The sequence below is a fragment of the Xyrauchen texanus genome, chromosome 23 (genome assembly GCF_025860055.1).
Source record: "Xyrauchen texanus isolate HMW12.3.18 chromosome 23, RBS_HiC_50CHRs, whole genome shotgun sequence".
Lineage (NCBI taxonomy): Eukaryota > Metazoa > Chordata > Actinopteri > Cypriniformes > Catostomidae > Xyrauchen > Xyrauchen texanus.
The window spans coordinates 11,524,801-11,548,610 of record NC_068298.1 but is presented as its reverse complement, the minus strand read 5'-3'; the positions used below and the strand labels follow the sequence as shown (position 1 = coordinate 11,548,610).

Genomic DNA, 23,810 nt, shown 5'->3' with positions numbered 1-23,810 from the left:
AACCTCATTCGTCATGTGCAGCTTATTGCGAAACTGAAGCATAACACATTTTTGTTGTGCGTGTTACATAAAGGACACCCCAAAGTAAATAATGCAATAATGCATTACACCATTATAACCAATATGATGAAAGTTGTTTTATCAATCAGATAATAAAATGTAAATAATGGAATGGAGTGGTGGTGGTGTAGTGGGCTAAAGCACATATCTGTTAATCAGAAGGTTGCTGGTTCGAGCCCCACAGTGTCCTTGAGCAAGTCACTTAACTCCAACTCCAGGTTGCTCCGGGGGGATTGTCCCTGTACGAAATGCACTGTAAGTCGATTTGGATCAAAGCGTCTGCCAAATGCATAAATGTAAATGTAAATAAGCGGGTTCATAGGTCAATTCATTTTTTGTGTGTTGGTTAAGCCAGTTTATTTCTAGAAATTTCCCAAAAATGTAAACACAAAAGTTTTGTAGGGTACAACAGGGCTAAAGGTACACCTTAAGGAAGATAAAAAATTGTGGATACAAAATGTATCAAGATCACACACACACACACACACACACACACACACACACAAATCTTCTAATTGAGTATTGCTGGAACAACATAATTTGTGTGAAAAGAAATAATAACAGAAGGCTGATTTTATTCTAATTCAGTTTATAAAGTTTTCAGTTTACACTTATACCCCAAGTTAACACTTGGGGTATATACACTTGGGGTTTATAGGGATATTGTGTATATGATGGGGCAATAGTTATAGGGGGAAATGTGTCAACTAATGCAAATATGTTTGAGACAGAAAGATGCTTTTTGAGTAACAAATTAAGAAAAGGGTGCACCAATACTTGTTCATTTCAATCACATTTTGCATTTCATAAAATCTCAGGTATTCTATCAACAAATGAATATCTATTGTGATTGGATCATTCAATGTGAGCCCACTTTGAACATATTTCATAACAAATCTATTCGCCCCGCTTAAGAAAACCATGTGTAATCTTGAACAAAACTGAAAATAGCAAATGAGTGTTTTTTTCTTTTGTCTTAAAATGAATGTGATAATTTCAGGGATTTTCATTAGCTACACAAATTTGCAGCATTTTAAAAATTATAAAATATTAGATCAAATGCCCTCAAAGTCAATCTTTAGACATTACACACAATAATCTGATGGATCAGGAATATTTTGCAATGTATAGTTGCAGGTGTTTAGGAAAGTACTGTGGTAGTTGTTTTTTGTTTGTTTGTTTTTTTGTTTTATTTTTTGCTATCTGGAGTTTTGGGACAAATAAAGTCAAATGTGGTTACTATTTGACCCTATTGTACCCTACTTAATTTAGTTATGCAGTTATTAGATTTAACAGGCTTTCATTTAAATCGTATTGTAAAAAATAATATTATATATTAATTAAATACAATTATGTAATAATAATAATAATATGTTTTGAGGACATGATTTTCTTCTAAAGACATTCATGATGTCCTCCATTAAAATAGTTTATAGATTTAATACATTTAATTGAATCCCAAAACGACAAAAAGGAGTTTGTTAAAGTGAGTCTTTATTCACGGATAAACTCGAGAAAAAATGTGTGAAGGTCCTGAAAGCCAATGTAATTATCTCCCCTGACAACGTACAGAGACTCCCTTAATAAACATTTGTAACTCAATTTCATCTTTTTCTGTACTTAACCTGGACCTCTCATTGACGATGGATAAAGGCTGTCTCAAAACCTAGTGAGCTGTCTACCTAGACAGCATATCAGGGCCTCGACAGCATCTGTATGGCCCAAAAAATACTGTCTAGCTAGTTGACTCACTAGGTTTTGAGTCACCGCCCCTGTTAATTCGTCGGCGGCTTGTGCATATCAATGAGGCGCAACTGAGCGTGTATATAGAAGCTCTCAGCAGCTCTCGAGAGCGTCTCATCAGCTCGAGAACGGTGCGCGTGACGTGTCGCCTAGTGTATTCAACCTGCCGATTTCTTGCGCTTCTGCCAGAGACTGGAAGAAAAAGAGGAGATTGTTTACATTGTTTTACCAGGTTTTACCACATAAAAGGGACACCGTTTGAAAACTATTGGATTTAAGGATTGCAAACAGACCTGAGGCTGCTACTGGAGGTTCTTATCAAACTATTGGGGATGAATCGCTGTACAGTCGCTTTACTCTTGCTGGTCATCGTCGTTTATTCACTGAACACAGAGGGTAAGTTTATTTATGATGATTTTGATTTTCGAAACAATTTCGCTCCTCACTCTTTAGTGTTTCCCAGTGTAGTGGATTTATTGTTTTGAACTATTTCACACTTATTATATTGCAGTCTCATCCAAAGGAGAGGGAAATGCAGAACATTTCTTTTCTCGTGTCTGGCAAACATTTAAACCTTCTGCTTGATCAAATATTTACCTATTTCCAGCAGAATTATAAGATGCTGGTCCAACTGTCCAACATATCTCTCTCTCTCTCTCTCTCCCCTTCTCCCATTCAAGCTAGTTCATTCTGCTAAACTTGGCAAGTGATAGTAAATAGTGGCTCTTTGTCTTGCTTGCTGGATGAGTTCTTATTGGCTTCTGTCCTGAGAGGCTGTTTAGAGATGATGCTGAATGGAGCAGGAGAAGATTGATGAGGGATTAGATGTAGGTCACACGTCTTTTCAGTAGCTCACCTGCCTCATAGCCAGCATGATGGAAGAGAGTGAAAACATTAAATGCCAGTTAAATCACCATGCTAGTACCAGCTTGGCTTGTGTGTTATTTTACAGCTTCATTTTCATGTCAGTTTTGAGATTCTGTGCGCTCGTGTACAACAGAATGGAAGTGTTTAAAAGTGTTTTGCAGAATACTTATTTTTTTTTTTTATCCTATTTTAGGGCCATTAAAATTATAATGTGTCTTTTATATCTTAGAATATGAAAAATATCTGATATATACTTGTTGCATTATAGTAATGAGAAGGAGATGTTTTTTCATTACAAATGTGCTTCATTTGGAGTGAATAACTCAACATGTCTTGACCATTTTCTTAAAATGTATCCATCTTCTGCAGGATTTTGGAAGACTAAACCATGTTTTTTATTCTTTTCTCAGCCTATAAGTGCAGATGCACGCGAAAAGGCCCGAAGATTCGATATAAAGATGTGCAAAAGCTGGAGATCAAGCCTAAACATCCATACTGCCAAGAAAAGATGATATTGTGAGTTTCAGAATTTATTTCATTTTATTGCACTTCCTCGTATCAAAAACCATTTTGTGGCAATTATTGCATTGAGATGTTGTGACTAATAGTTTGGAGCTGTAATGTGCATTTATTTTACGGTACATGAATGTGTTGATGACTTTCCATTGCACTGTAGGTTATTGCACTGGATAATCTTTGATACTCTATGAACAGTAATATTTCCAAAAGGGGTTTAAGGGTGTATTCCGGGTTCAATATAAATTAGGATGTATTGACCGTACATGTGGTATGTTCTTTGAACGCCACAAAAAATTATTTCATCTCAACCCTCAACTTGCACAAACTAATGAAAATCATGTTTTCAGTAATGCATGTACAGCGGGAATCTATCGAACAATGGTATTAAAGGTTCTGAAGCTGAAATGGGAAGCTTGTATTGAAGAACTTAAAAAGAAATCAATAAATGAGCCATTTTCAAAGGAGTATGAGTATATAGTTTAGACATGATAGCTGTGTTCATTTTTAGATTTCCTCGTTGTGTATATGTCAGTGCAGTTCATAAAAGCACGGACCTCTGGTGTAAGCTGGAAAAAACAGGTCATACCAGCCTGAGGTGGTTTTGCATGGTCGTCCAGCTCAGTCCGGTCCCTACCAGCTTAGTTATGGTAGTCTTCCAGCCCTAACCATGTTGACCTTGGTCCCCCTGGCTTGTAGTCCAGCTGATCAACTACCTAAACCAGCTTGGACCAGCTAGTGATCATAAATGACTAGCTTCGAGCAGCTGGAAACCCTGTAAAATCAGCTGCCATCAGAAGCTTGTTTTATTTGGATTTTCCAGCAGGATTCTGATTAGTGCCACACTGGTTGTGCAAGATAGAATAGCCAAAATACATGTCTCAGCATGGTTATGTTACAAGGTTATCTTCTGTTTATGAAGCCCAAATTAGATCCAAAAGTGTTTTCTAAGGAGTATAGAAGGTTTCCACATTGATAGGAGACATGAACATTACCATAATATGCCATCTGCTGGACAATATAGAAATTGCAGCTGAATTTATGTACTCGGACTGTAAAAAGAGTCAGAGATTTTTAGATTCAGTCTCTATGGTGGGATTAGTATGAAATATAAATATATAAGATCCATTCTTTTCAATTAAGGTTTTCTTTTAGAAATGGTCTGACACAGATCTTTTGTGCTTGAGTCGCTTAAATAAATATCACAAGGGCACAGAACTCCTCAATTCAGGTGCTGTATATGTGTTAATTTAAATATAATATAATTGCAATTGTGTTGATGTTTGTAGTTATATTGAGTATGTTGGAAATCACAAATATTATGAATAACTTAAATGCATTTAAGTTGCATATAATGCATCATTACCTCTAATAGTATACACATAGAACCATCATTTTTTTCCTCTCTATTTATTTGCCTGTGGTTCAATCGAAAGTCTTTTCAACTCTGCATTTTGGTTAATTAATCCTTCAGCATCTATTTTGCTATATTTGTGAGCTCAGGCCTTGGAGAAAAACAAACCCAAATGTTCCTTATCTCCAGCACATGGCACTGGAATCTGTCTGCGAGTTTAACATTCTAGAAGCTTCTCCAGTCTTGCTACAGTTCCTGCTCTATTTCAGTCCAGCAAAGAGTTCAGAGTCAACAAAAAAAAGTCATTTTGGCTGCACAGGTGAATAATAAATTGGCAAGATAAAAGAACAGGACCCTTAGAGAAAATGCTCTGTCGCATCACTGACTTCACATAATTCCATCAAATTCATCTGGAAAACAACTTCTGAATAGGCAAAAAATCTGCTTTGGATTTCTATTTGTTGAACAGTCAAGTATTTACCAAAGCTTTCTGTGGTCATTGTCAGTCACCTCATAATCACTTGGAGTAATTCAAAACCCTTATTAGTAAACAGAGGTATATCTGGTAACAAATGGTAAGAAAATCTTCATAATGGTAATACAATTACCATCGTTATCTGGAGAGAGAAAAAATCGACCCTTTTCCCCATCCACTCATCTGTGATTTTTCTTCATGTGTTTAAAGTGTCACCATGGAGAATGTGTCCCGTTTCAAAGGTCAGGAGTATTGCTTGCATCCCAGACTCCAGAGCACTAAAAACCTTGTCAAGTGGTTCAAAATCTGGAAGGACAAGCACAGGTAGGCTTCTGTCAAACAAATCATGGGTTCTATTTTGTTAAATGTTCTCGTCTGCCTGCAAGTGTCTTAAAGTGAAGTGTGTAATTTTTTCTATGTTTAAATGCTCCTATCTGAGTTTTGTAAACAGAGTAATCCATTTTTAGGTTGATTTCCCCAAAAAGTGTAAACACTGTGACTCTGTGGCACTTATGTTCTGACCCGACACAGCCACATTGACTTAATCAATAGTGTGAGAGTGGGGTCGGAATATTCGTTTTGCTCATTTATGTAGAACAGGAAGTTTCAGTCGTTTTGCAGTTCCGTTTGGTGCTACTAGAGGCATAGTAACATGCCCCCTTCTAAAACAGAAAATTCAATGAGAAAAAATGAAGGGCTTGACTTGATTTTATCCATCAGGAATTAATTGGATTGTAAAAGGATGGTTGGAGGGGAGGGGATGAAAAAGTAAGCGGGATTTGTTACATCAGCCGAAAGGGAAAGTCATTTCAGATGCAGAGCAAGTTACATTTTAATAAATTATTATTGAAAAAATAAAGTATAACTGCGCAACTAAAAAAAATGGATCTTTTATTTTTCTTAACAATATTTCGGCAATAAGGAAAGTAAAAGAGAAATTACAGAGCCATTATTTTGAGTTGTGCAGTTATACTTTCTTTTTTCCATGACTTGCACCTCTGAATCTCAAGGTGAGTATTTACTTGGTTTTCAAAATAAAAGGTTATTAACACTTTTTTTGTTGTTGTTGTTGTTGTTGTTGTTGTTGTTTTTTGGAGTAATGTACACCAATGAATCATGCATAATAAGACTTTAAAAAGTGTATTAAGAAAGTAAATATGGTCAATTTTGATGTCATGAATACTTTATAAAGACCAATATAACAAATTGCCTACACTATAGTTTTTCTACACTTGTTTATGCTACAATACTACTGTAAGATTTACAATACTGCTAAATAGCATACTTCTCCTCACAAATATATTTGCTTGTTTCTTTTCCCTTAGGGTGTATGAGGCCTAAATGTTGTACATGATGCACAAGGCTGAAAACAATGTGGGATGCACAACATTACTAGTGTAATGTGGATGACCAGAGGACCAATATTTTTAGAGCATGACAAGGCGTTTACCCATACATGCTTATTATAAAGCACAACAGTCCATTTTCTTATTTATATTAATGTGGAATAATTTATAGTCCTACAAAATGTTTATTATACAGTGTAATTATAAACCAAATGTGTCAGTTATGGCAGCGAAAAGTCCCTGTGGATCAGTGCCATCTGTAAGACGTGATCATTACATTTTTGTGTAATGTTTTCTTTAGTATCAGTTCTTGGTCTGATTAATTGTGTTGTCGCATATAAAAGGGGTCATTTGGAACGTAGGGTTCTCACAGCACAACAAAATAAAAGCACACACACACACACACACACACACACACACACACACACACACACACACAAAAAATGAAAGGTAGTTGATGTGTTAATAATATCTCCAGAGAAATGCGTGCTATCATGCCAACATTCAACTGGTAAAAAGAGGCAACATGTATTTCTTCACAATCATTTTGGTTTTCACAGAGGCTTGTTTTGACCATGCCCAAATGTGTCAGAGGAATTTGTTGGTTTTTTTTACAGTTATTACCCTGGATTTTGGTAGGTAATGCAATATGGCGACATGAACAATTGCAACATAAAATAAAATAAACCATTTAAATGCATACCTTTACTTAATTTGCACATGTACTTTATTCCACTGTGGAAATGTACTGGCAAACAACAAGCACATGAACTTTGGGGCTTACAGTGGATCATGTTTAACAAGAGGTTTATTATTTAATACTCACCCTTCTATCTGCACATTATGAACTAAATGTGCCTCCTCTATGAGTTTTTTAAGCTATTATTTTAGTTTGTTTGGTATGACTATTTTTATTTTTTAAACGGAATGTTTCTTGTCGCTTCTTGTACATCAAATTGTATGTAAGCACAGAAAATTGGTTCTTGTGTAAAGACCACCTTGCCTAGTCTAGCTTGTTCAGAATTATTTAGTTGAGCCTATGTATTGTATCACAGAATTATTGGTTTACTATTTAAGTAATAAATAATAGAAACGTTTGGGTCTTTGTGTTTGGAATGACCCACCAAACACACATTTTTAAAGGAGTGTAATCTTAAAGCACAGCAATAAACATTTAAATAAATCAAAGTGTGTCTGTTATTTATGTTTTGTGTTTTGGTTAAAATTATAGACTCAAGGAGCATTCACTGAAATCTTGGAATATAAGAACAGGACTTTAAAGAGCCTTTAGTGTTTCCCTTCGTGTCGTTTGCATCTTATTGAACGTCTCACTGGACGTGTCGTCTGCGTCTCACTGGATGTGTCGTCTGCGTCTCACTGAACGTCTTACTGGACGTGTCGTCTGCGTCTCACTGAACATCTCACTGAACGTCTCACTGGACGTGTCATTTGTGTCTTACTGAATGTGTGCTCGACATGTCTTTGCATCTCACTGAACGTCTCACTGGACGTGCCGTTTGCGTCTCACTGAATGTCTCACAGGACTGATGTTTGCGTCTCACTAAATGTCTCTCAGGACTGATGTTTGCGTCTCACTAAATGTCTCACGGGTCTTGATGTTTGCGTCTCATTGGACGTGTCGATTGCGTCTCACTGAACGTGTCACTGGACATGTCTTTACATCTCACTGAACATCTCGTCTGCGTCTCACTGAACGTCTCACTAGATGTGTCGTCTGTGTCTCAATGAATGTCACTGGACGTGTCGTTTGCATCTCACTGAACATCTCACTGGACGTGTGATTTGCGTCTCATTAGACATGTTGTTTGCGTCTCACTGAACGTCTCAGTGGACGTGTCGTCTGCGTCTCACTGAATGTCTTACTGGACATGTTGTTTGCATCTCACTGAACATCTCGCTGGACGTGTGATTTGCGTCTCACTGGACATGTTGTTTGTGTCTCACTGAACATCTCAGTGGACGTGTCGTCTGCGTCTCACTGAATGTCTTACTGGACATGTTGTTTGCGTCTCACTGAACGTGTCGTTGGACATGTCTTTGCGTCTTACTGGACGTGTCGTCTCACTGAACGTCTCACTGGACGTGTGGTTTGCATCTCACTGAACGTCTCACTGGACGTGTCGTCTGTGTCTCACTGAACATGTCGTTTGCATCTCACTGATCATCTCACTGGACGTGTTGTTTGCGTCTCACTGAACGTCTCACTGGACTTGTCGTTTGCGTCTAACTGAACATCTCACTGAACGTGTTGTTTGCGTCTCACTGAATGTGTCGCTGGACATGTCTTTGCATCTCACCGAATGTCTCACTAAAAATGTAACTGGACGTGTCATTTGTGTCTTACTGAATGTGTGCTCGACATGTCTTTGCATCTCACTTAACGTCTCACTGGACTTGATGTTTGCGTCTCACTGGACGTGCCGTTTGAGTCTCACTGAATGTCTCACAGGACTTGATGTTTGCGTCTCACTGGACGTGTCGTTTGCGTCTCACTGAATGTCTCACGGGTCTTGATGTTTGCGTCTCATTGGACGTGTCGATTGCGTCTCACTGAACATGTCTTTGCATCTCACTGAACATCTCATCTGCGTCTCACTGAACGTCTCACTAGATGTGTCATCTGTGTCTCAATGAATGTCTCACTGAACGTGTCGTTTGCATCTCACTGAACATCTCACTGGACGTGTGATTTGCATCTCATTAGACATGTTGTTTGCATCTCACTGAACGTCTCAGTGGACGTGTCGTCTGCGTCTCACTGAATGTCTTACTGGACATGTCTTTGCATCTTACTGGACGTGTCGTCTCACTGAATGTCTCACTGGACGTGTGGTTTGCATCTCACTGAACGTCTCACTGGACGTGTCGTCTGTGTCTCACTGAACGTCTCACTAAACATGTCGTTTGCATCTCACTGAACATCTCACTGGACGTGTTGTTTGTGTCTCACGGAACATCTCACTGGACGTGTTGTTTGCGTCTCACTGAACGTCTCACTGGACTTGTCGTTTGCATCTCACTGAACATCTCACTGGACGTGTTGTTTGTGTCTCACTGAACGTCTCACTGGACTTGTCGTTTGCGTATAACTGAACATCTAACTGAACGTGTTGTTTGCGTCTCACTGAATGTGTTGCTGGACATGTCTTTGCATCTCACCGAATGTCTCACTAAAAATCTAACTGGACGTGTCGTTTGTGTCTCACGGAACATCTCACTGGACGTGTTGTTTGCGTCTCACTGAACGTGTCACTGGACTTGTCGTTTGTGTCTCACAGAACGTCTCACTGGACGTGGCGTTTGCATCTGACTGAACGTGTCGCTGGACATGTCTTTGCATCTCACTGAACGTCTCACTGGACTTGTCATTTACGTCTCACTGAACGTCTCACTGGACTTGCCATTTACGTCTCACTGAACGTCTCAAAGAATGTGTCCTTTGCGCTCTCTGAACGACTCACAGAATGTGTTGTTTGCATCTCACTGAACATCTCATTTGACGTGTCGTTTACAGCGGGAAACCCAAGCGTCCAACCAACAGACCGACCGAACAGCTGAACGAACGTATTGTGCTTTGAGCGTCTTACACTGCAGGTGACTCATGTGATGTCCTGATGTGATGTCAACGTCTCAAAACTAGTTGTAAAGTAAGGAGCCAAGCTATTGTTTAAAGACTATAAATGGACAGTACAGGCACTAAATGTAGATATTTTATACCTAAAACAATACTCAACCATTTTTCCTGTGTCCTGCTGCACCTCCCTTAATAATTATTTAGAGAAAGGGGTTATAGGCTATTCTAAGTCTTTCTGAGTTATGAACTGATAGCTATAAACAAGCTACTACATGTCTATCATTACTTTCTCTGATAATTTTGAAAAGACTTACATACCACATTCCATGAAAAAATTAATAAATTATATATATATACATATATATATACACACACACACACACACACACACACTACCATTCTAAAGCTTGGGGTCACTTGCCTGAAATGTTTCTCATGATCTTAAAAATCTTTGAAATTTGGTTAATATAGAGAAAAATGTAATTGTATCAACATATTAATGTATTTAATTACAAAACTAAAATATTATTTTAAAAAAAAGTTTTTGAAATGGATGACTTGGATCTAAAATTTAAAAAAAAGCAGCCACTAAGTGCCCAGCATATGGGAACTCCTTCAATACTGTTTAAAAAGCATCCCAGGGTGATTCCTCAAGAAGTTGGTTGAGAAAATGTCATGAGTACATTCCTGCAAAATCTAGGCAAAGTGTGGCCATTTTGAAGTTGCTAAAATATAACGTAGTTTTGATTTGTTTTGGATTTTTGTGTCACAAATAATTCCCAAATTTCCATTTCTAATGTTCCATAGTTGTGATGACTTTAATATTATTCTAAAATGTGATACAATATATAAATAAAGAATGAGTAAGTGACCCTAAACATTTGAACAGTAGTTCATTATCCATATATATTCGTGGATAATGAGAAAAATGCAAGGACCATGTTTTTTTTTTTTACATTTACTTGTAAGTTAAAGCAACTTACAAGTGAGGAACATTGCAAAACCAATTTATCATAAGAAGGCAATAATATAAGATTTGGTTTAATACAAAGCTTTACATATTTTACTTATATATGAACTGATAAGTTTATAATATTTTTATCTTATGATATTATACCATTTATAACTTACAAGTTTTATGTACTGTAGTTTACCTTAATTGAAATATGTGAAATACTGTAGTACTTTTGATTGCCCAGAAGATGGCGTCAATTTGTTCATTTGTAGAATAATATTGAAACGGAGCCCTAACCTTGAAATGTGAGCCTTTGTTGGTGAAACAAGATACTTCCACTTACAGCTTTTTTTTTTTTTTTTGTGTAATCCCAAAGATAAAAGAGTTAACAGTGTTTGGAATGCTTTAAACTGTTCCTGTTTTAGAATATAAACATATATACTTAGATTATATTTCAAATGTTAAATGTATATGTAATATTCTTAGATTAGAAAAGTTAAACATAAATGTCACCAATGATTGAAGTAAATGTAGTAAACATAAATATACAACAGAAAATGGGGGAATGTAAGAATATGTTTTACAGACAAAACTTTGGAGGCTCAGAAGAAAGAGATCCAGGAGAAGGAAAGGTTGTCTGGCCAAGAAACTGTGAAAGATGTCTCTAAAGGCTCTCTTAAAACTGCCCATGACATCATCTGGAGATTCTCTAGATTTCCTGGAAGGAGGGATAAAGAGTAGAGTTGTGCCAATACAATCAAATATCAATATATCATGATACTTTTTCTCATGCTTTTATTTTCTTATCAATCCCAGTATCAGTATTTGTATTTTTTTATTTTGGTGTGTGTGTGTGTGTGTGTATTAATATCATGTCCAACAGTTCATTAAAGATTAAGCAGATTGCCTAAATAAGAGTGGCATTCCTCATTTCTTACACATATGAGCAAATATTGACATTACAACTGAAATATACTTCAATTATCTGGAATTGAAACAAGAGCTTGTGAATCGTAACTGAATTGAATCATGATATTGTGATGTATCATGATATATCAAATCGCGACATATGTATGGTGATACGTATCATATCGTGAGTTATCTGGTGATACCAAGCCCTAATAAAAAGACTGAATATATAAAGGATGATGGATTGATAGGCATCAATTTGAGATGTATGATTATCAATATGAAAATATGATGGTGTAAGTACAAATAACAATAATCAACCATTTATTAATTTGGAGTGTTTTATGGAGTGTGACCGTTGTACAGTAGGCAGTACCTGTAATTGGAAAATCTTGAAATGAATGTATGGATTCAGATGGAAAAAAATTATTTGTATTTTCAATGCTATTTATTTTATGTACCATTACCCTGCAATTCGTTCACCCACCGCCTATGTATATAGCCTATAGACAGAGATGTGATGCCATGTACAGTATGCAATGATATGCTTAGAATATGAAAACATGAGGCAGTGAAAATGCATGTTCGATCCACTGTTCACAAGACCTCTCTTTCCATCAGAAGATATCAATATATCAGAGTTCTGTCTGATATCCAAAACCAGTCAACATGAACAGCTTGTTATGTTAACTCACTCTCCTACCAGCCCAAGAATCACCAGGGGGAATACAGAAGGCGGCAGGAGACGAATTGGTAGTAAAAATGAGCAGAGTTTATTGAATAGTCTTAATTGTGTATTTCTCAATGCTCAGTCTGACTTCCTTCGACCAGCACTAATTCAACAAGTGTTACTATACCATGCAAAGTCAATGGACAGTTACTTTTTCACGACACCGTCCCATGACATTGAAGACCTTGAAATTGAAAGTCTTTATCTCTAACCTGTGAGACAGTATAACACACTACATAAAATTAAACAATTTGACAAATAACAATATGAAAAATTCATACAATAATATATATATATATATATATATATATATATATATATATATATATATATATATATATATATATATATATATATATATATATATATATACACACACACACACATTTATTCAAAAAAGCGACTAGCGACAAATCTAGCGACTTTTTGGACAAACCTTAGCTACTTCCTTAGAAGAACGTCGCCAATACTGCCCCGCGAGCGCGTTGTCTTGCTTTCTTATCCGGACTCGGAGGCACACCTCTCTCTGCGTCTACTCTGTTCAGTGAAACTGACAGATAGGCCCTGTCCCAAATGGCACACTCCGGACTTGTGGACTTCCTCAGAGTCCACACTTCGGTGACGTCATGTAGTGCAGACTTATAGGGCCCCTCGCGCAAGTCCACAAGGGCGCATTGAGAAGTATTTTTGGGACAGACTCGATCGTGAAGCGTGGTTATTGTTGGACAGGAGCTGCAGGTTCGGTTCGGGGAAATATGCTGCCTATTGTTGTTGTTTTTACTATTGTGTTTGCGAGATGGCTTGCCATGCAGAGAAATCACATTTATACGCTCCGACGTCGTATAAGACAATATTATTTTTCATGCATACAAATGCTGATGTTACGGAGGAAAGGGTAAGCAAGTAAATGTTATTGACTTTGTAGATAAACATATAACTTGTTAAAAGTCGTTAATGCATTAAGTCATTATTATTTGATTTACTGTTTAATTTTCTTTTTTCTTTATATATATATATATATATATATATATATATATATATATATATATATATATATATGTATGTATTTTATATTTTTTATGTGTACCTTGTTTTTTTTATGTCGTTTTTAATTTACAGGTTTAAATATCCATACTTCATTTACATATGACTCAGTAAAGCCCTGCCATTCGGTTCTATATAATGAATCGTTATGCGATCAGCCTATTATTCAGCGCTTATTACTATGTTTGAGACATCAACCACTGGTCGATGACCATAATGTTTGTATAAACTGTAGGTAACAACTGGTAAAATGTACACAGTCATAAAAACCATAATGATACTTACACTTAAATATTTTCTTCTCAGCCATGTTATCAATTGTCTGTGTCCGTGAGCTTAAAGCGCTCTTCACACCAGTTGTCTGATTGGCCTTTCGCAAGGACTCCTGGGTACTTGAAGTGCGTGAAGCCTGGATCTATGCGGGCTTCGCGGAAGACCGCTTCAAGGGTACAAAGGGGGCGCTGCTGAGCACACTTCAGAGCGTTAAAATGCTAAATGGGACGGCCTACGGATTCGTAGACTCAGCGAGCACGCGCAATTTAAGTCCACGAGACCGAAAGTCCGCATGAAGTGCGCCATTTGGGACAGGGCAATAGAGAGGTGAGCAGGCGAGAAGGCGGAGCAGCACAGACAGAGGACCAATCACAAATCTGTACTGTTTGCTCCCCTTTAGTTTTACATTTAAAGAGTTTAATTTGACAGTTTATTTTTATTCTTTTCATGCACTTAATCACAGGAGATTTTTAGATGGTTGTACATTCCTGTTTCTGAACTCTCTGAATTCAAACAGTTACTTAAACAACTCTGTTCACTGTACTTTCAAACACATACTTTACATTTTGCTACATTTGAATACACACACAATACAATCACAAATATTTCTGCTTCTAACTTTCTCTTTGAGTGATTGATTGATATAGGGAATTAATAGGGTATTACAGTAGTAAGGTAAGCACAGAGAAGCAAACACATGTAAAATGCAGACACTATGCAAAATGCAAATGAGACGTGGTGACATCACAAATGTGTTACATTTAGCGACTTTCCAAGTATGCTTTAGCTACTTTCCATTGAAACTAGTTGGCAACTGGGTGCTCAAAGCACAAGATGTTCGGTTACACGTTCGGACGGTCGATCGGACGCTTGGTTTTGGCACGGAGTATGGCGCTTACGCCGTGCCAAAATCAAACATTCGACCGACCGACCGACCGATCGAACGTCTATCCGAACGTCTTGTACTTTTGAGCGTCTTACCGAGCGGGTTGACCCATGTGACGACCTGACGTGACGTCAACGTCTTGAAAATAGCAGTTTTTTAACCATGCAAGTATCCAAGCTAATGTGTAAAGACTATACATGGACATTAAAGGCACTAAATACAGATGTTTTACCTAAAATACTCAACCATTTCCTGCATTCTGCTGCACTTCCCTGAATAAGCCTTTGAAAAAAAGGTGTTGTAGGCTAGGCCTATTCTAAGTCTTTCTGAGGGATGAACTGAAAAAGATACCACCTGTATATCATGACTTTCTCTGTATTTCATGACTCTAATGTTTCAAACACCAAACTCACCTATTGTAACTGTACATACATACAGTGGTAAGCTTTTTTCTGTCAAACTGATTAATTATATATTGTCTGATATATTGTTTTACAAGTAAGAGTTAAAAGATATAAGAAAAATGATTTTAATTTAAAAGTTTTCAATGCCATATGGGACCATGTTGTCATTAATTGCCCATTCACTTTTCATGGTAAGTTACCATTGGTAACACATTGAGAAAGACGCAGTTAAGATTATTCAATAGACTTTGTTCATGATTTCGTTTTCTTCCTTCTGAAATTGCCTTTGCTGCCTCCGCTGACTCGTGGGCTGAGTTACTGTAACATAACAAGCTGTTGATGGTTTTGGATAGGCTACTCTGATAGATGAACTCTGATATATACATTTCTTCTGTCAGAGAGAGAGAGAGTCACTGTTTCTAACATGAATTTTCACTGTCTCTCCTGTTCTCATCTTGTAAACATATTATTAAAGTGGTTTGCAGCATGGCATTATAATCGTCCCAAATCCTTGTTAATGTAGGCCTATAAAGACTTCTGAAAGATTGCATATTTTGACATTAGAAAGAGTGCTAATAATAGTATGTTAGAGACTAATATATATATAATAGGCTATATAATCATTATAATATATAATAATTATCTTAATCCTAATTTATGTTTCTGTATAAGCAATTTTTTTCACGGTTCTTATTCACGTTGGAGGGAAAAAACCCGGCCAATTCCTGAATATTGATTAATCTAAATTAGATAATGCAATTTTCCGAAGCGGGTGCAACGAATAAAACGGGCGGAAACACAAGCACTGAAACTTGTAGTCTTGTACATTGATAATAGTATACAATTTATTAATAACATACATTTTATTTATAAATTGGGTGTTCGATCAACTGACTGCATGCCGTCGGAGTTTCCAGTGTTGACAGCTCCGTAAAATATCCTTGGATGAGCTGTAGTTTTGCTGTAGGCCAAAGCCCGTCTACGGACATTCTCTGTAGGCCTATTATAGCTACTGAAAAGTAGGCTAGCTAGCCTACAATACACAAATAACATTTTAAATTACTTCCGTCTATGAACAAATAAAGTAGCCTTGATGTCATAAATACAAAAGCATGATTTTAATACTAATCCCTGCCCTTACCCTTAAACTTAACTTAAAAATGCATTTATATCACATCCATAGAGATTGCAGCTCTTTATTGGAAACAATTGAAATGAAACGACTTTTTTTATAGATGAAATATAATCTATTTTATTTTTGTTGACAGACATGCAGCGCATGTTCAAACCGTTGTTACTAATCTGCGATTTTTATAATTCTCTGGTAAATGTTTTATTATCAACCATATCTATTTGTCCTTATCAGGCAAAATATTGATGTTATTTTTTACATGCACTTTTACTAAAAAGAAAAACATGCCATTGTAAATCATAGTTGTATTACAAGTAAAACATATCTCCGCTCTAACATATTTTGCTATGCAATCATGTGCAAGCAGACAAAAAATATTTTTGAATAACTGTTATATTAAGAGAAATCTATATCCTTCAAATAATAGCTTATTTGTAAATTGGTTATTTGATTACGCTATTTGTGGTGATATGGTAAATAGAGAGAAGTTAAGAGAATAAATTTAACTTGCATGTCAACACGAGCTGCCTCAGCAGGCTTGTTTTAGCACCATGACACAAATAGCCATCCTAACGTAACAATTTTGATTATTGAACTATAAGAAGAAAAAAAATGGCATGCAGAAAGAATAGGCCTAGGCTACTTTCAAAAAAAAAAAATTATATTATTCTCGCCAATTTTACAGTTAACGAAGAGAAATGGTCTGATAAGATTATCAATACACAGTACACTTGTCTACGTTGAATTTATCTCTTACACTCTTAAGGGTATCATAAAGTAGACATGTAGGCCGGCTTTGCATTTGATATGTCAATTTGTCTGATATAAATGGTCAGGATATTTTATGTAGCCTACTTTAAATGATTCATTGTCTATGATTTTTATATTTAGGCAAAGCAGATGGGATACTGATTGCAGTTTTCGCTGCATTTGAATATGGTAGAGAGTATTTCTATTAAATAAGACACATTCGAAATTAGATCTATTCCTAAACCTTCCGATTTAATGGGAGATATATAAAAATTATGTATAATATCGTGCTTTTCCGAAATAGCCGTTAAAGCATGCCAGATTTGTCAATAATATTTAGCCTCTGCTATATTTAACTTTAATAATAGCCTACACCGCACATAACTTTCTAAGCCATCAGCCATTGCACTAATCAAATGTGGACTAGTTAGAGGACACAATAGAAGCATAAGAAGTTAAACTAAGGTAAGAAAAACACAAACGTGTTACAACGTGTCTTCACACGTAAACAACACGTTGGGATGACGATCGGTTACTCGCACTTCCGACCGGTCGCCATAGGAACGTGTTAACAACACGTCAGCACACGTAGGAACGTGTTACATATGATTTTATGAAAATGATCAATAATTTAGTTTTGGCTCATTGTTTATATGTGGCAGACATGAAAATCAACGAACCTTAATTACAAAGTAAATTATATTCAGCTGACTATGTCTATATGTAATATTAGAACTGTTATACAAATTTTTTAAATAAACCTTTCCACTTTAACATTTATGATGTCTATTTGTGAAAGATTATGATAATTTAGTAATTTTATTAAGACTGACATTATGCTTGATTAGATTAACTTTTTATTAGTTTGTTATCTGTGTGATAGCCTATGTATAAAAAATAAAATAGTATGAATGTTTTTAATATATTAGCCTACAGGTTTCCTGAATTGCTAAAACAAATTTCTTGGAAACATCATTAATTTTTTAAAACCTTAAACACAAAACGAAATTTTCAAACTACATTCAGAGAACATCTGACTCTTCTTTAAAAAAAAAAAAGAAAAAAAAAAGACTCAAAACCATTTTATCTGTGCTCAAAATCAAACAGTGCTTTCAGATCATGCACACAAGAGTCAATAAAAAAATATATATTTGCATTAGGCTATTATTACAGTCAAACCTGAATACAGAGAAAGCATTTTGTTACACATAACAGAAAAAATCAATAAATAAAAAATAAACAGCAAATATTTTATCACAGCTTAATCCATCTGGATCTGATCTCATTTCCACCTCTTATTTCAGTCTTGTGACTCAATTATGCTGTGTGGTAATAGCCCTACCAGTTCATTTGTGTATAATTGTGAATTTAAAAATTCTAAACAGAAAATTGTTTGGTCAAAAGTGACCGAAGAGCACCATGACAGTACTGGACTTGTAACATTTGTTGGAAAAGTAAATTATTTTAATTATGCTATATAAAACTTTCAGTAACAATATTATTACAATAAATTGTACTTAGCTTTTTTTTTTTAAGTTCTGCAAATATTTTAAACTGTAGATTCACAGGTCACAACAGTTTAAAATATAAATGTGTGTGTGTGTGTGTGTGTATAAATGGATATTCTATATAGGCTAGGTCTAGCTGTATTTCCAAATATATAAATATAATATATATTTATGAAAACCTTCTTTTTAAATGAAAGGCTACATTTATTAATTTGGGAGTGCTTTCTTTTATGGACTGTGAGAACATTGTACATTGGGCAATAAAATGAACAATAAAAACTAGTTAAATTGATTATATTGGTCAAATTAAGACTATTGAATGACTGTATATAGGCTAGCCTACAGTATTTCTGCTCTTTGAAAGTAAAACACATAGCCTCACATGCACAGGATTCAGGAGAAATGTTTTAGTGTTGTTTTAGGGGTACAATATTTATATGTATTGCCTTTAATGTCCATTTATAGTCTTTACACATTAGCTTGGATACTTGCATGGTTAAAAAACTGCTATTTTCAAGACGTTGACGTCACGTCAGGTCGTCACGTGGGTCAACCCGCTCGGTAAGACGCTCAAAAGTACAAGACGTTCGGATAGACGTTCGATCGGTCGGTCGAATGTTTGATTTTGGCACGGAGTAAGCGCCATACAATGTTTGATTTTGGCACGGAGTAAGCGCCATACAATGTTTGATTTTGGCACGGAGTAAGCGCCATACAATGTTTGATTTTGGCACGGAGTAAGCGCCATAATACGGAGTTCCCGCGTCTAACTAAACGTGTTGTTTGCGTCTGCCTTCTTCCCACTTTCCTCGTCTTCTACAATCTCTTCATATTCCTCTCAGTCACTTCTGTGTCTCGTTTGGAAGGATGCGTCCTCTGGAGGTCGCATTTGTCTGCCGCATAGGTCATCGAGGCTGTCTCGTTTCAGTAAAGCGAGTAGGACACTTTGAATGCAGTATTCTTTTACGGGACTTCGGAGGATGCAAGAGGTGTATCCTTCGTGGGCACCTCACAACCCACAATTCTTTGCTTCAACGGAAATGTCTACAAAATGACGCCTGTAAATATGACATTCAAACGCAAGGAATGTTAATTCCCATGTTGAAGTACCTTAGTAGATGGGTGCAGAGTACATAATATGTATAACTATATTAATATATAATTAAAATAAAGTATTAGACTAAAAGTACACCTGTAAAATCTATTGTCTTTTTTCTTTACGGCATTATAACTCTCCTAAATTTTACCTCATGCATTCCCTTCCAGAGGGACTTTGTTTCCTTCTCACTCAAAGCGCTCGCGCTTGTTAAAGAGTGGCGTGCTGTCGTAGCAACCATGTTACGTTCTGTTTCCGTTTGTCCTACGAAGGCCGTCTAGTTTAAACGAGGCTTGTTTAAAGGAGGACACTCGGTATACTGCAGCGTGCAAAGGACGCGTCCTACCTAGCAGGAAGCCTTCCAAACGAGACAGATACATTCATAAGGACTCAGTGGCTCACCGCATTCTTAACATGTCTTCACTGACCCTGGAAGCACCTCGAACCACAGAATTTCAAATTTTGCCAAAAATGATCACAAACCACATTTTAATTATGTAGTTAATTAGATTGAATGTTCTAGAAAATAAATGTAGCCTAAACATTTCCCTGTGAGGTAAATTATAAGTATTTATAAAGTTATGCGCAAATTTTATAAAGGTGCGATGACAAGCGACAAAACACTCACATTTGAGTACTTTTAGCAAATTTTACAGTGACTTTCTATAGCACTTAAAGGATGCATCCTACCTAGCATGCGGCCTTCCTCGCGCGTTCATGTGAAGTGCAGTTTTGTGAAACGCATGTAAAAAAAAAATAATAATAATAATAATTTAATAAAAAAATAACGACCATTCGTAAAAGCTCTTGAAGAAAATGCTCTTAACAGCTAAGGATAATCGTTATTGGGAAACTGGGCCCTGGTTTCCCAATAACGATTGATCTTAGAGGTTATTGGTAGGGTTTCCCGAAGCACTAAATTGAACGTTAGTAGCCTAACACTTAAGTACATAATCTCTAAAACGCGTTTCCCAGAAGCATCGTTATCTAAGTAATTTGTAAAAATGTTCGTAAATTAACGAGAGCTTTTAACCGCTCTTAAATCCATTAAGTTTAACTTAAACATATCTTTCTGGCATCTTTCACAGTTTATCAAAGACAATGGGACATTTAACAAATTGTACTAATAGATTTTGATCATTGGAAAGCCATTGTAAACTATTTCAGAGGGGAAAGTGTGTTGACAAATTGCTATGAAATCAATAGGCAGTCTGCACATGCGACGTGCAGGTCTAAATTTACAAGACACGTAATACAGTAGGCCTATTACATTATATTAGCCACCGTTGATAAGCATAATTATATCCTAATCAAATGGCAATAGAAAGACAACACTTTCTTATTATGAAGACATATATGAGTAATGGCCATGCAGTTCAAAACTTAAATAAATATGCCTTAATTAATAATTAAAATATGGTTAACATATTAAAGTGAGAGTGTGTAATGAGATATCCTCTCTATCGCTCTCTCTCTCTCTCTCTCTCTCGCTCTCTTCATCCTCCTCTTCTTTCTTCCTCCAGTGGCAGGTTCAAATAGGCTCGCCTATAGTCTTTTTACAAGACAGTAACAAAATGCATTATGCATAATGTCAGTAAGGCTATGTACACAGTAACTTCAACTAACTAGATGATCTATTAATATTTAAACAGGTCTATGAGCAGTTCAATACTGATGATGCCCGTCATTTTAATACTGTTCTATGTGCATTTGTTCAGTTTCCTGCCAAAGGAACACAACTTTTAAGAGCCCCTTACGATTCACATAGCGTACATTCACGTTACATGCATTTATTGTGTCACTTTCATTAATCTCAATGATTGAGCATCAATACATCTGAAACTGTCTTACAAAAGCCATCATTATTTCTTTCATTAAATTCTGTAATAGTTAATAAAGGTTGGCGCCTCGACAAGGTTACAAACAACATCCATGTTTGATAGTATTTCCACCTTATTTTCATTTAGAGAAGACAAACACCTGGATATACTGGCCAAAGTGATCAGCAACTTTGGACTGGACAGCTCCCGTAACGAATCATTTAAGTGCAAGGATGCGTTTTAAGTGCTTCTTAAGTGAGTCGCTGTCTGTGCAACAGTGCTGAAATGTGAATATATAGTTCTGCTCGTTATTGTAGGCTAACTTAATTAATTTACCTCCTAATATATTCAGCCTGATTTACTACATATTAACATATTGCTTGAATTGTGTGTACATTTCGTTTACACAATCTGCTTCCATAACCAGGAGTGCATGTGTAATATTACCACGGGAAGACATTTCAAAACGTGGACAACCACAACACCATGTAAGTAACATTAAAGGAATATTTCAGGTTCAATAAATATTAAGCTCAATCGACAGCATTTCAGGTGTGGGAAGGCGGGGTGAAGAATAATTTCAACATGCTCCGAAGATCTGTCACATGGCATACAGGATATAGAATATTACTTATATCTTCTCAACCATACTTCTGAAAAACATGCAATTTACAGTCAAGACAGGGTTTAATTTTAAACATTTAACAACAAAACTGACACAAAAAAAAAAGACACCTTTTGTTATATACAGATACGGATACATACAGATGGGGAAACATACAGATGGGGAAAGGGAAGGAATGGAAAAGAAGAAGAAGAAGAAGAAATTCAACAGGCAGAATAGAATAGCAAAAAAAAAAAAAAATGCAAGTTTCAGTTTATTTGTAAGTGTGTGAGAAAACACTGGGTGGGGCTGAACATAAATTAATTTACTGTTTTGACCCCTTTAAAACACTGAGAATTGTGTTATTTAAATTGTAAATCAGTTTTTTTTTTTTTTTTTTATCCTATTAAGATATTAACATAGCACTTAATAAACACGTGCTGCATTACATCAGAAACCGGTTTTGTGTTCAGTTGAATTAATTATGGAATTTGGGGCTGCATAGAACATGACTTTTTAATAATCTTGTTTTATCTTGATTTTCTCCACATGCAAATGTCAGGTAAAACAATGGTCATATATGCAAAATCCTGTTCCTATATATAAAATAATAAGTTAGTGGAATGTTCTGGAAACAGTTGTGTCCCCAAAAGAATTAGGGCTATGCTTATATATATATATCTCTCAGAGAGAGAGAGAGAGAGTCACATTCATTTCAAAACACAACATCATAAATAAAATCATAAATTGGCTTTTTATCAAGACAGCGCACATCTGACCACATTTATTCTCATCATACTCTAATGAACAAAAACATCAATGGCAGACAAAGAAACATATGCATGTTTTATAGATTTTAAAAAAAGCATTCGACTCAATTTGGCATGATGTTTTATTTTACAAACGTCTTCAAATTGGCATTGGTGGAAAAACATTTTATATTATACAATCCCTATATGCAAACAGTAAATGTGCAATCAAAATGAGAAATCACAGAACAGTAGATGACAGGGATGACAGTAGATGAGTAGTAGATGAGTAGTAGACAGGGATGCAGTCTGGGTCCAACTCTATTTTACATCTATATAAATGATTTTGCAGCAGCTCTGGAGCAGTCCAGTATCCCTGGCCTCACTCTACATGACACTGAGGTCAAATGTCTACTGTATGCAGATGATTTAGTCCTGCTGTCTCCCACAGCAGAGGGTCTTCATCAGAGCTTGTCCCTGCTGGAGGAGTACTGTCAGGAGTTGACCCTTACAGTCAACATGGACCAAACCAGAGTCAGACCAATTTGATTTGGCAATAATAGATCTGACTGACAAAGCCCATAGGACATATTATATTATAAGAAAATAATTATTTAAACTCAACCCTCCCATTAAACTGTGGCTGAAAGTTGTCGACAGCATCATCAAACCTATACTTCTATATGGCTGAAAATCCACACTGAAATCCAGAAGAGAGCAGCTAAGTTCCATTTGTCAGACACACTTCCAGATAACACTGTGCCTTTACACACAGGGCAGGACACCCAGAGAGTGACCCCTTGCACTTAGTAGAAAACTCAATTCAACCATCCAGTTCAGACTGGCAAAACTGAAACAGACAGAAAGAATAACCCAGCATGAATACATTCATGACAAAGTCACACAAGTACACCAATTAAGCTATTTCAACAGAATCAAGACTGATTATAAATTGGCACCATATCTGATCAATATTAAAGACTATCAACAAAGA

The 23,810-nt window shown here is 36.1% G+C and overlaps 1 protein-coding gene across 1 annotated transcript; it reads left to right on the top strand.

The window, feature by feature from the left end:
• Nucleotides 1–1,885: 1,885 nt before the first annotated feature.
• Nucleotides 1,886–7,549, top strand: LOC127617056 (C-X-C motif chemokine 14-like). The gene is made up of 4 exons (XM_052088928.1): nucleotides 1,886–2,199; nucleotides 3,081–3,186; nucleotides 5,226–5,339; nucleotides 6,341–7,549. Exons 1-4 carry the CDS (start codon nucleotides 2,136–2,138, stop codon nucleotides 6,354–6,356), a joined length of 300 nt encoding a protein of 99 aa, XP_051944888.1. The 5' UTR covers nucleotides 1,886–2,135; the 3' UTR covers nucleotides 6,357–7,549.
• The last annotated feature ends 16,261 nt before the right edge of the window (nucleotides 7,550–23,810 follow it).

Coding starts and splice junctions, on each gene's coding strand:
- LOC127617056 (XM_052088928.1), top strand. CDS start 2,136: ATGAATCGCTGTACAGTCGCTTTACTCTTGCTGGTCATCGTCGTTTAT. Junction 2,200..3,080: donor TTATTCACTGAACACAGAGG/GTAAGTTTATTT, acceptor TTCTTTTCTCAG/CCTATAAGTGCAGATGCACG. Junction 3,187..5,225: donor TGCCAAGAAAAGATGATATT/GTGAGTTTCAGA, acceptor ATGTGTTTAAAG/TGTCACCATGGAGAATGTGT.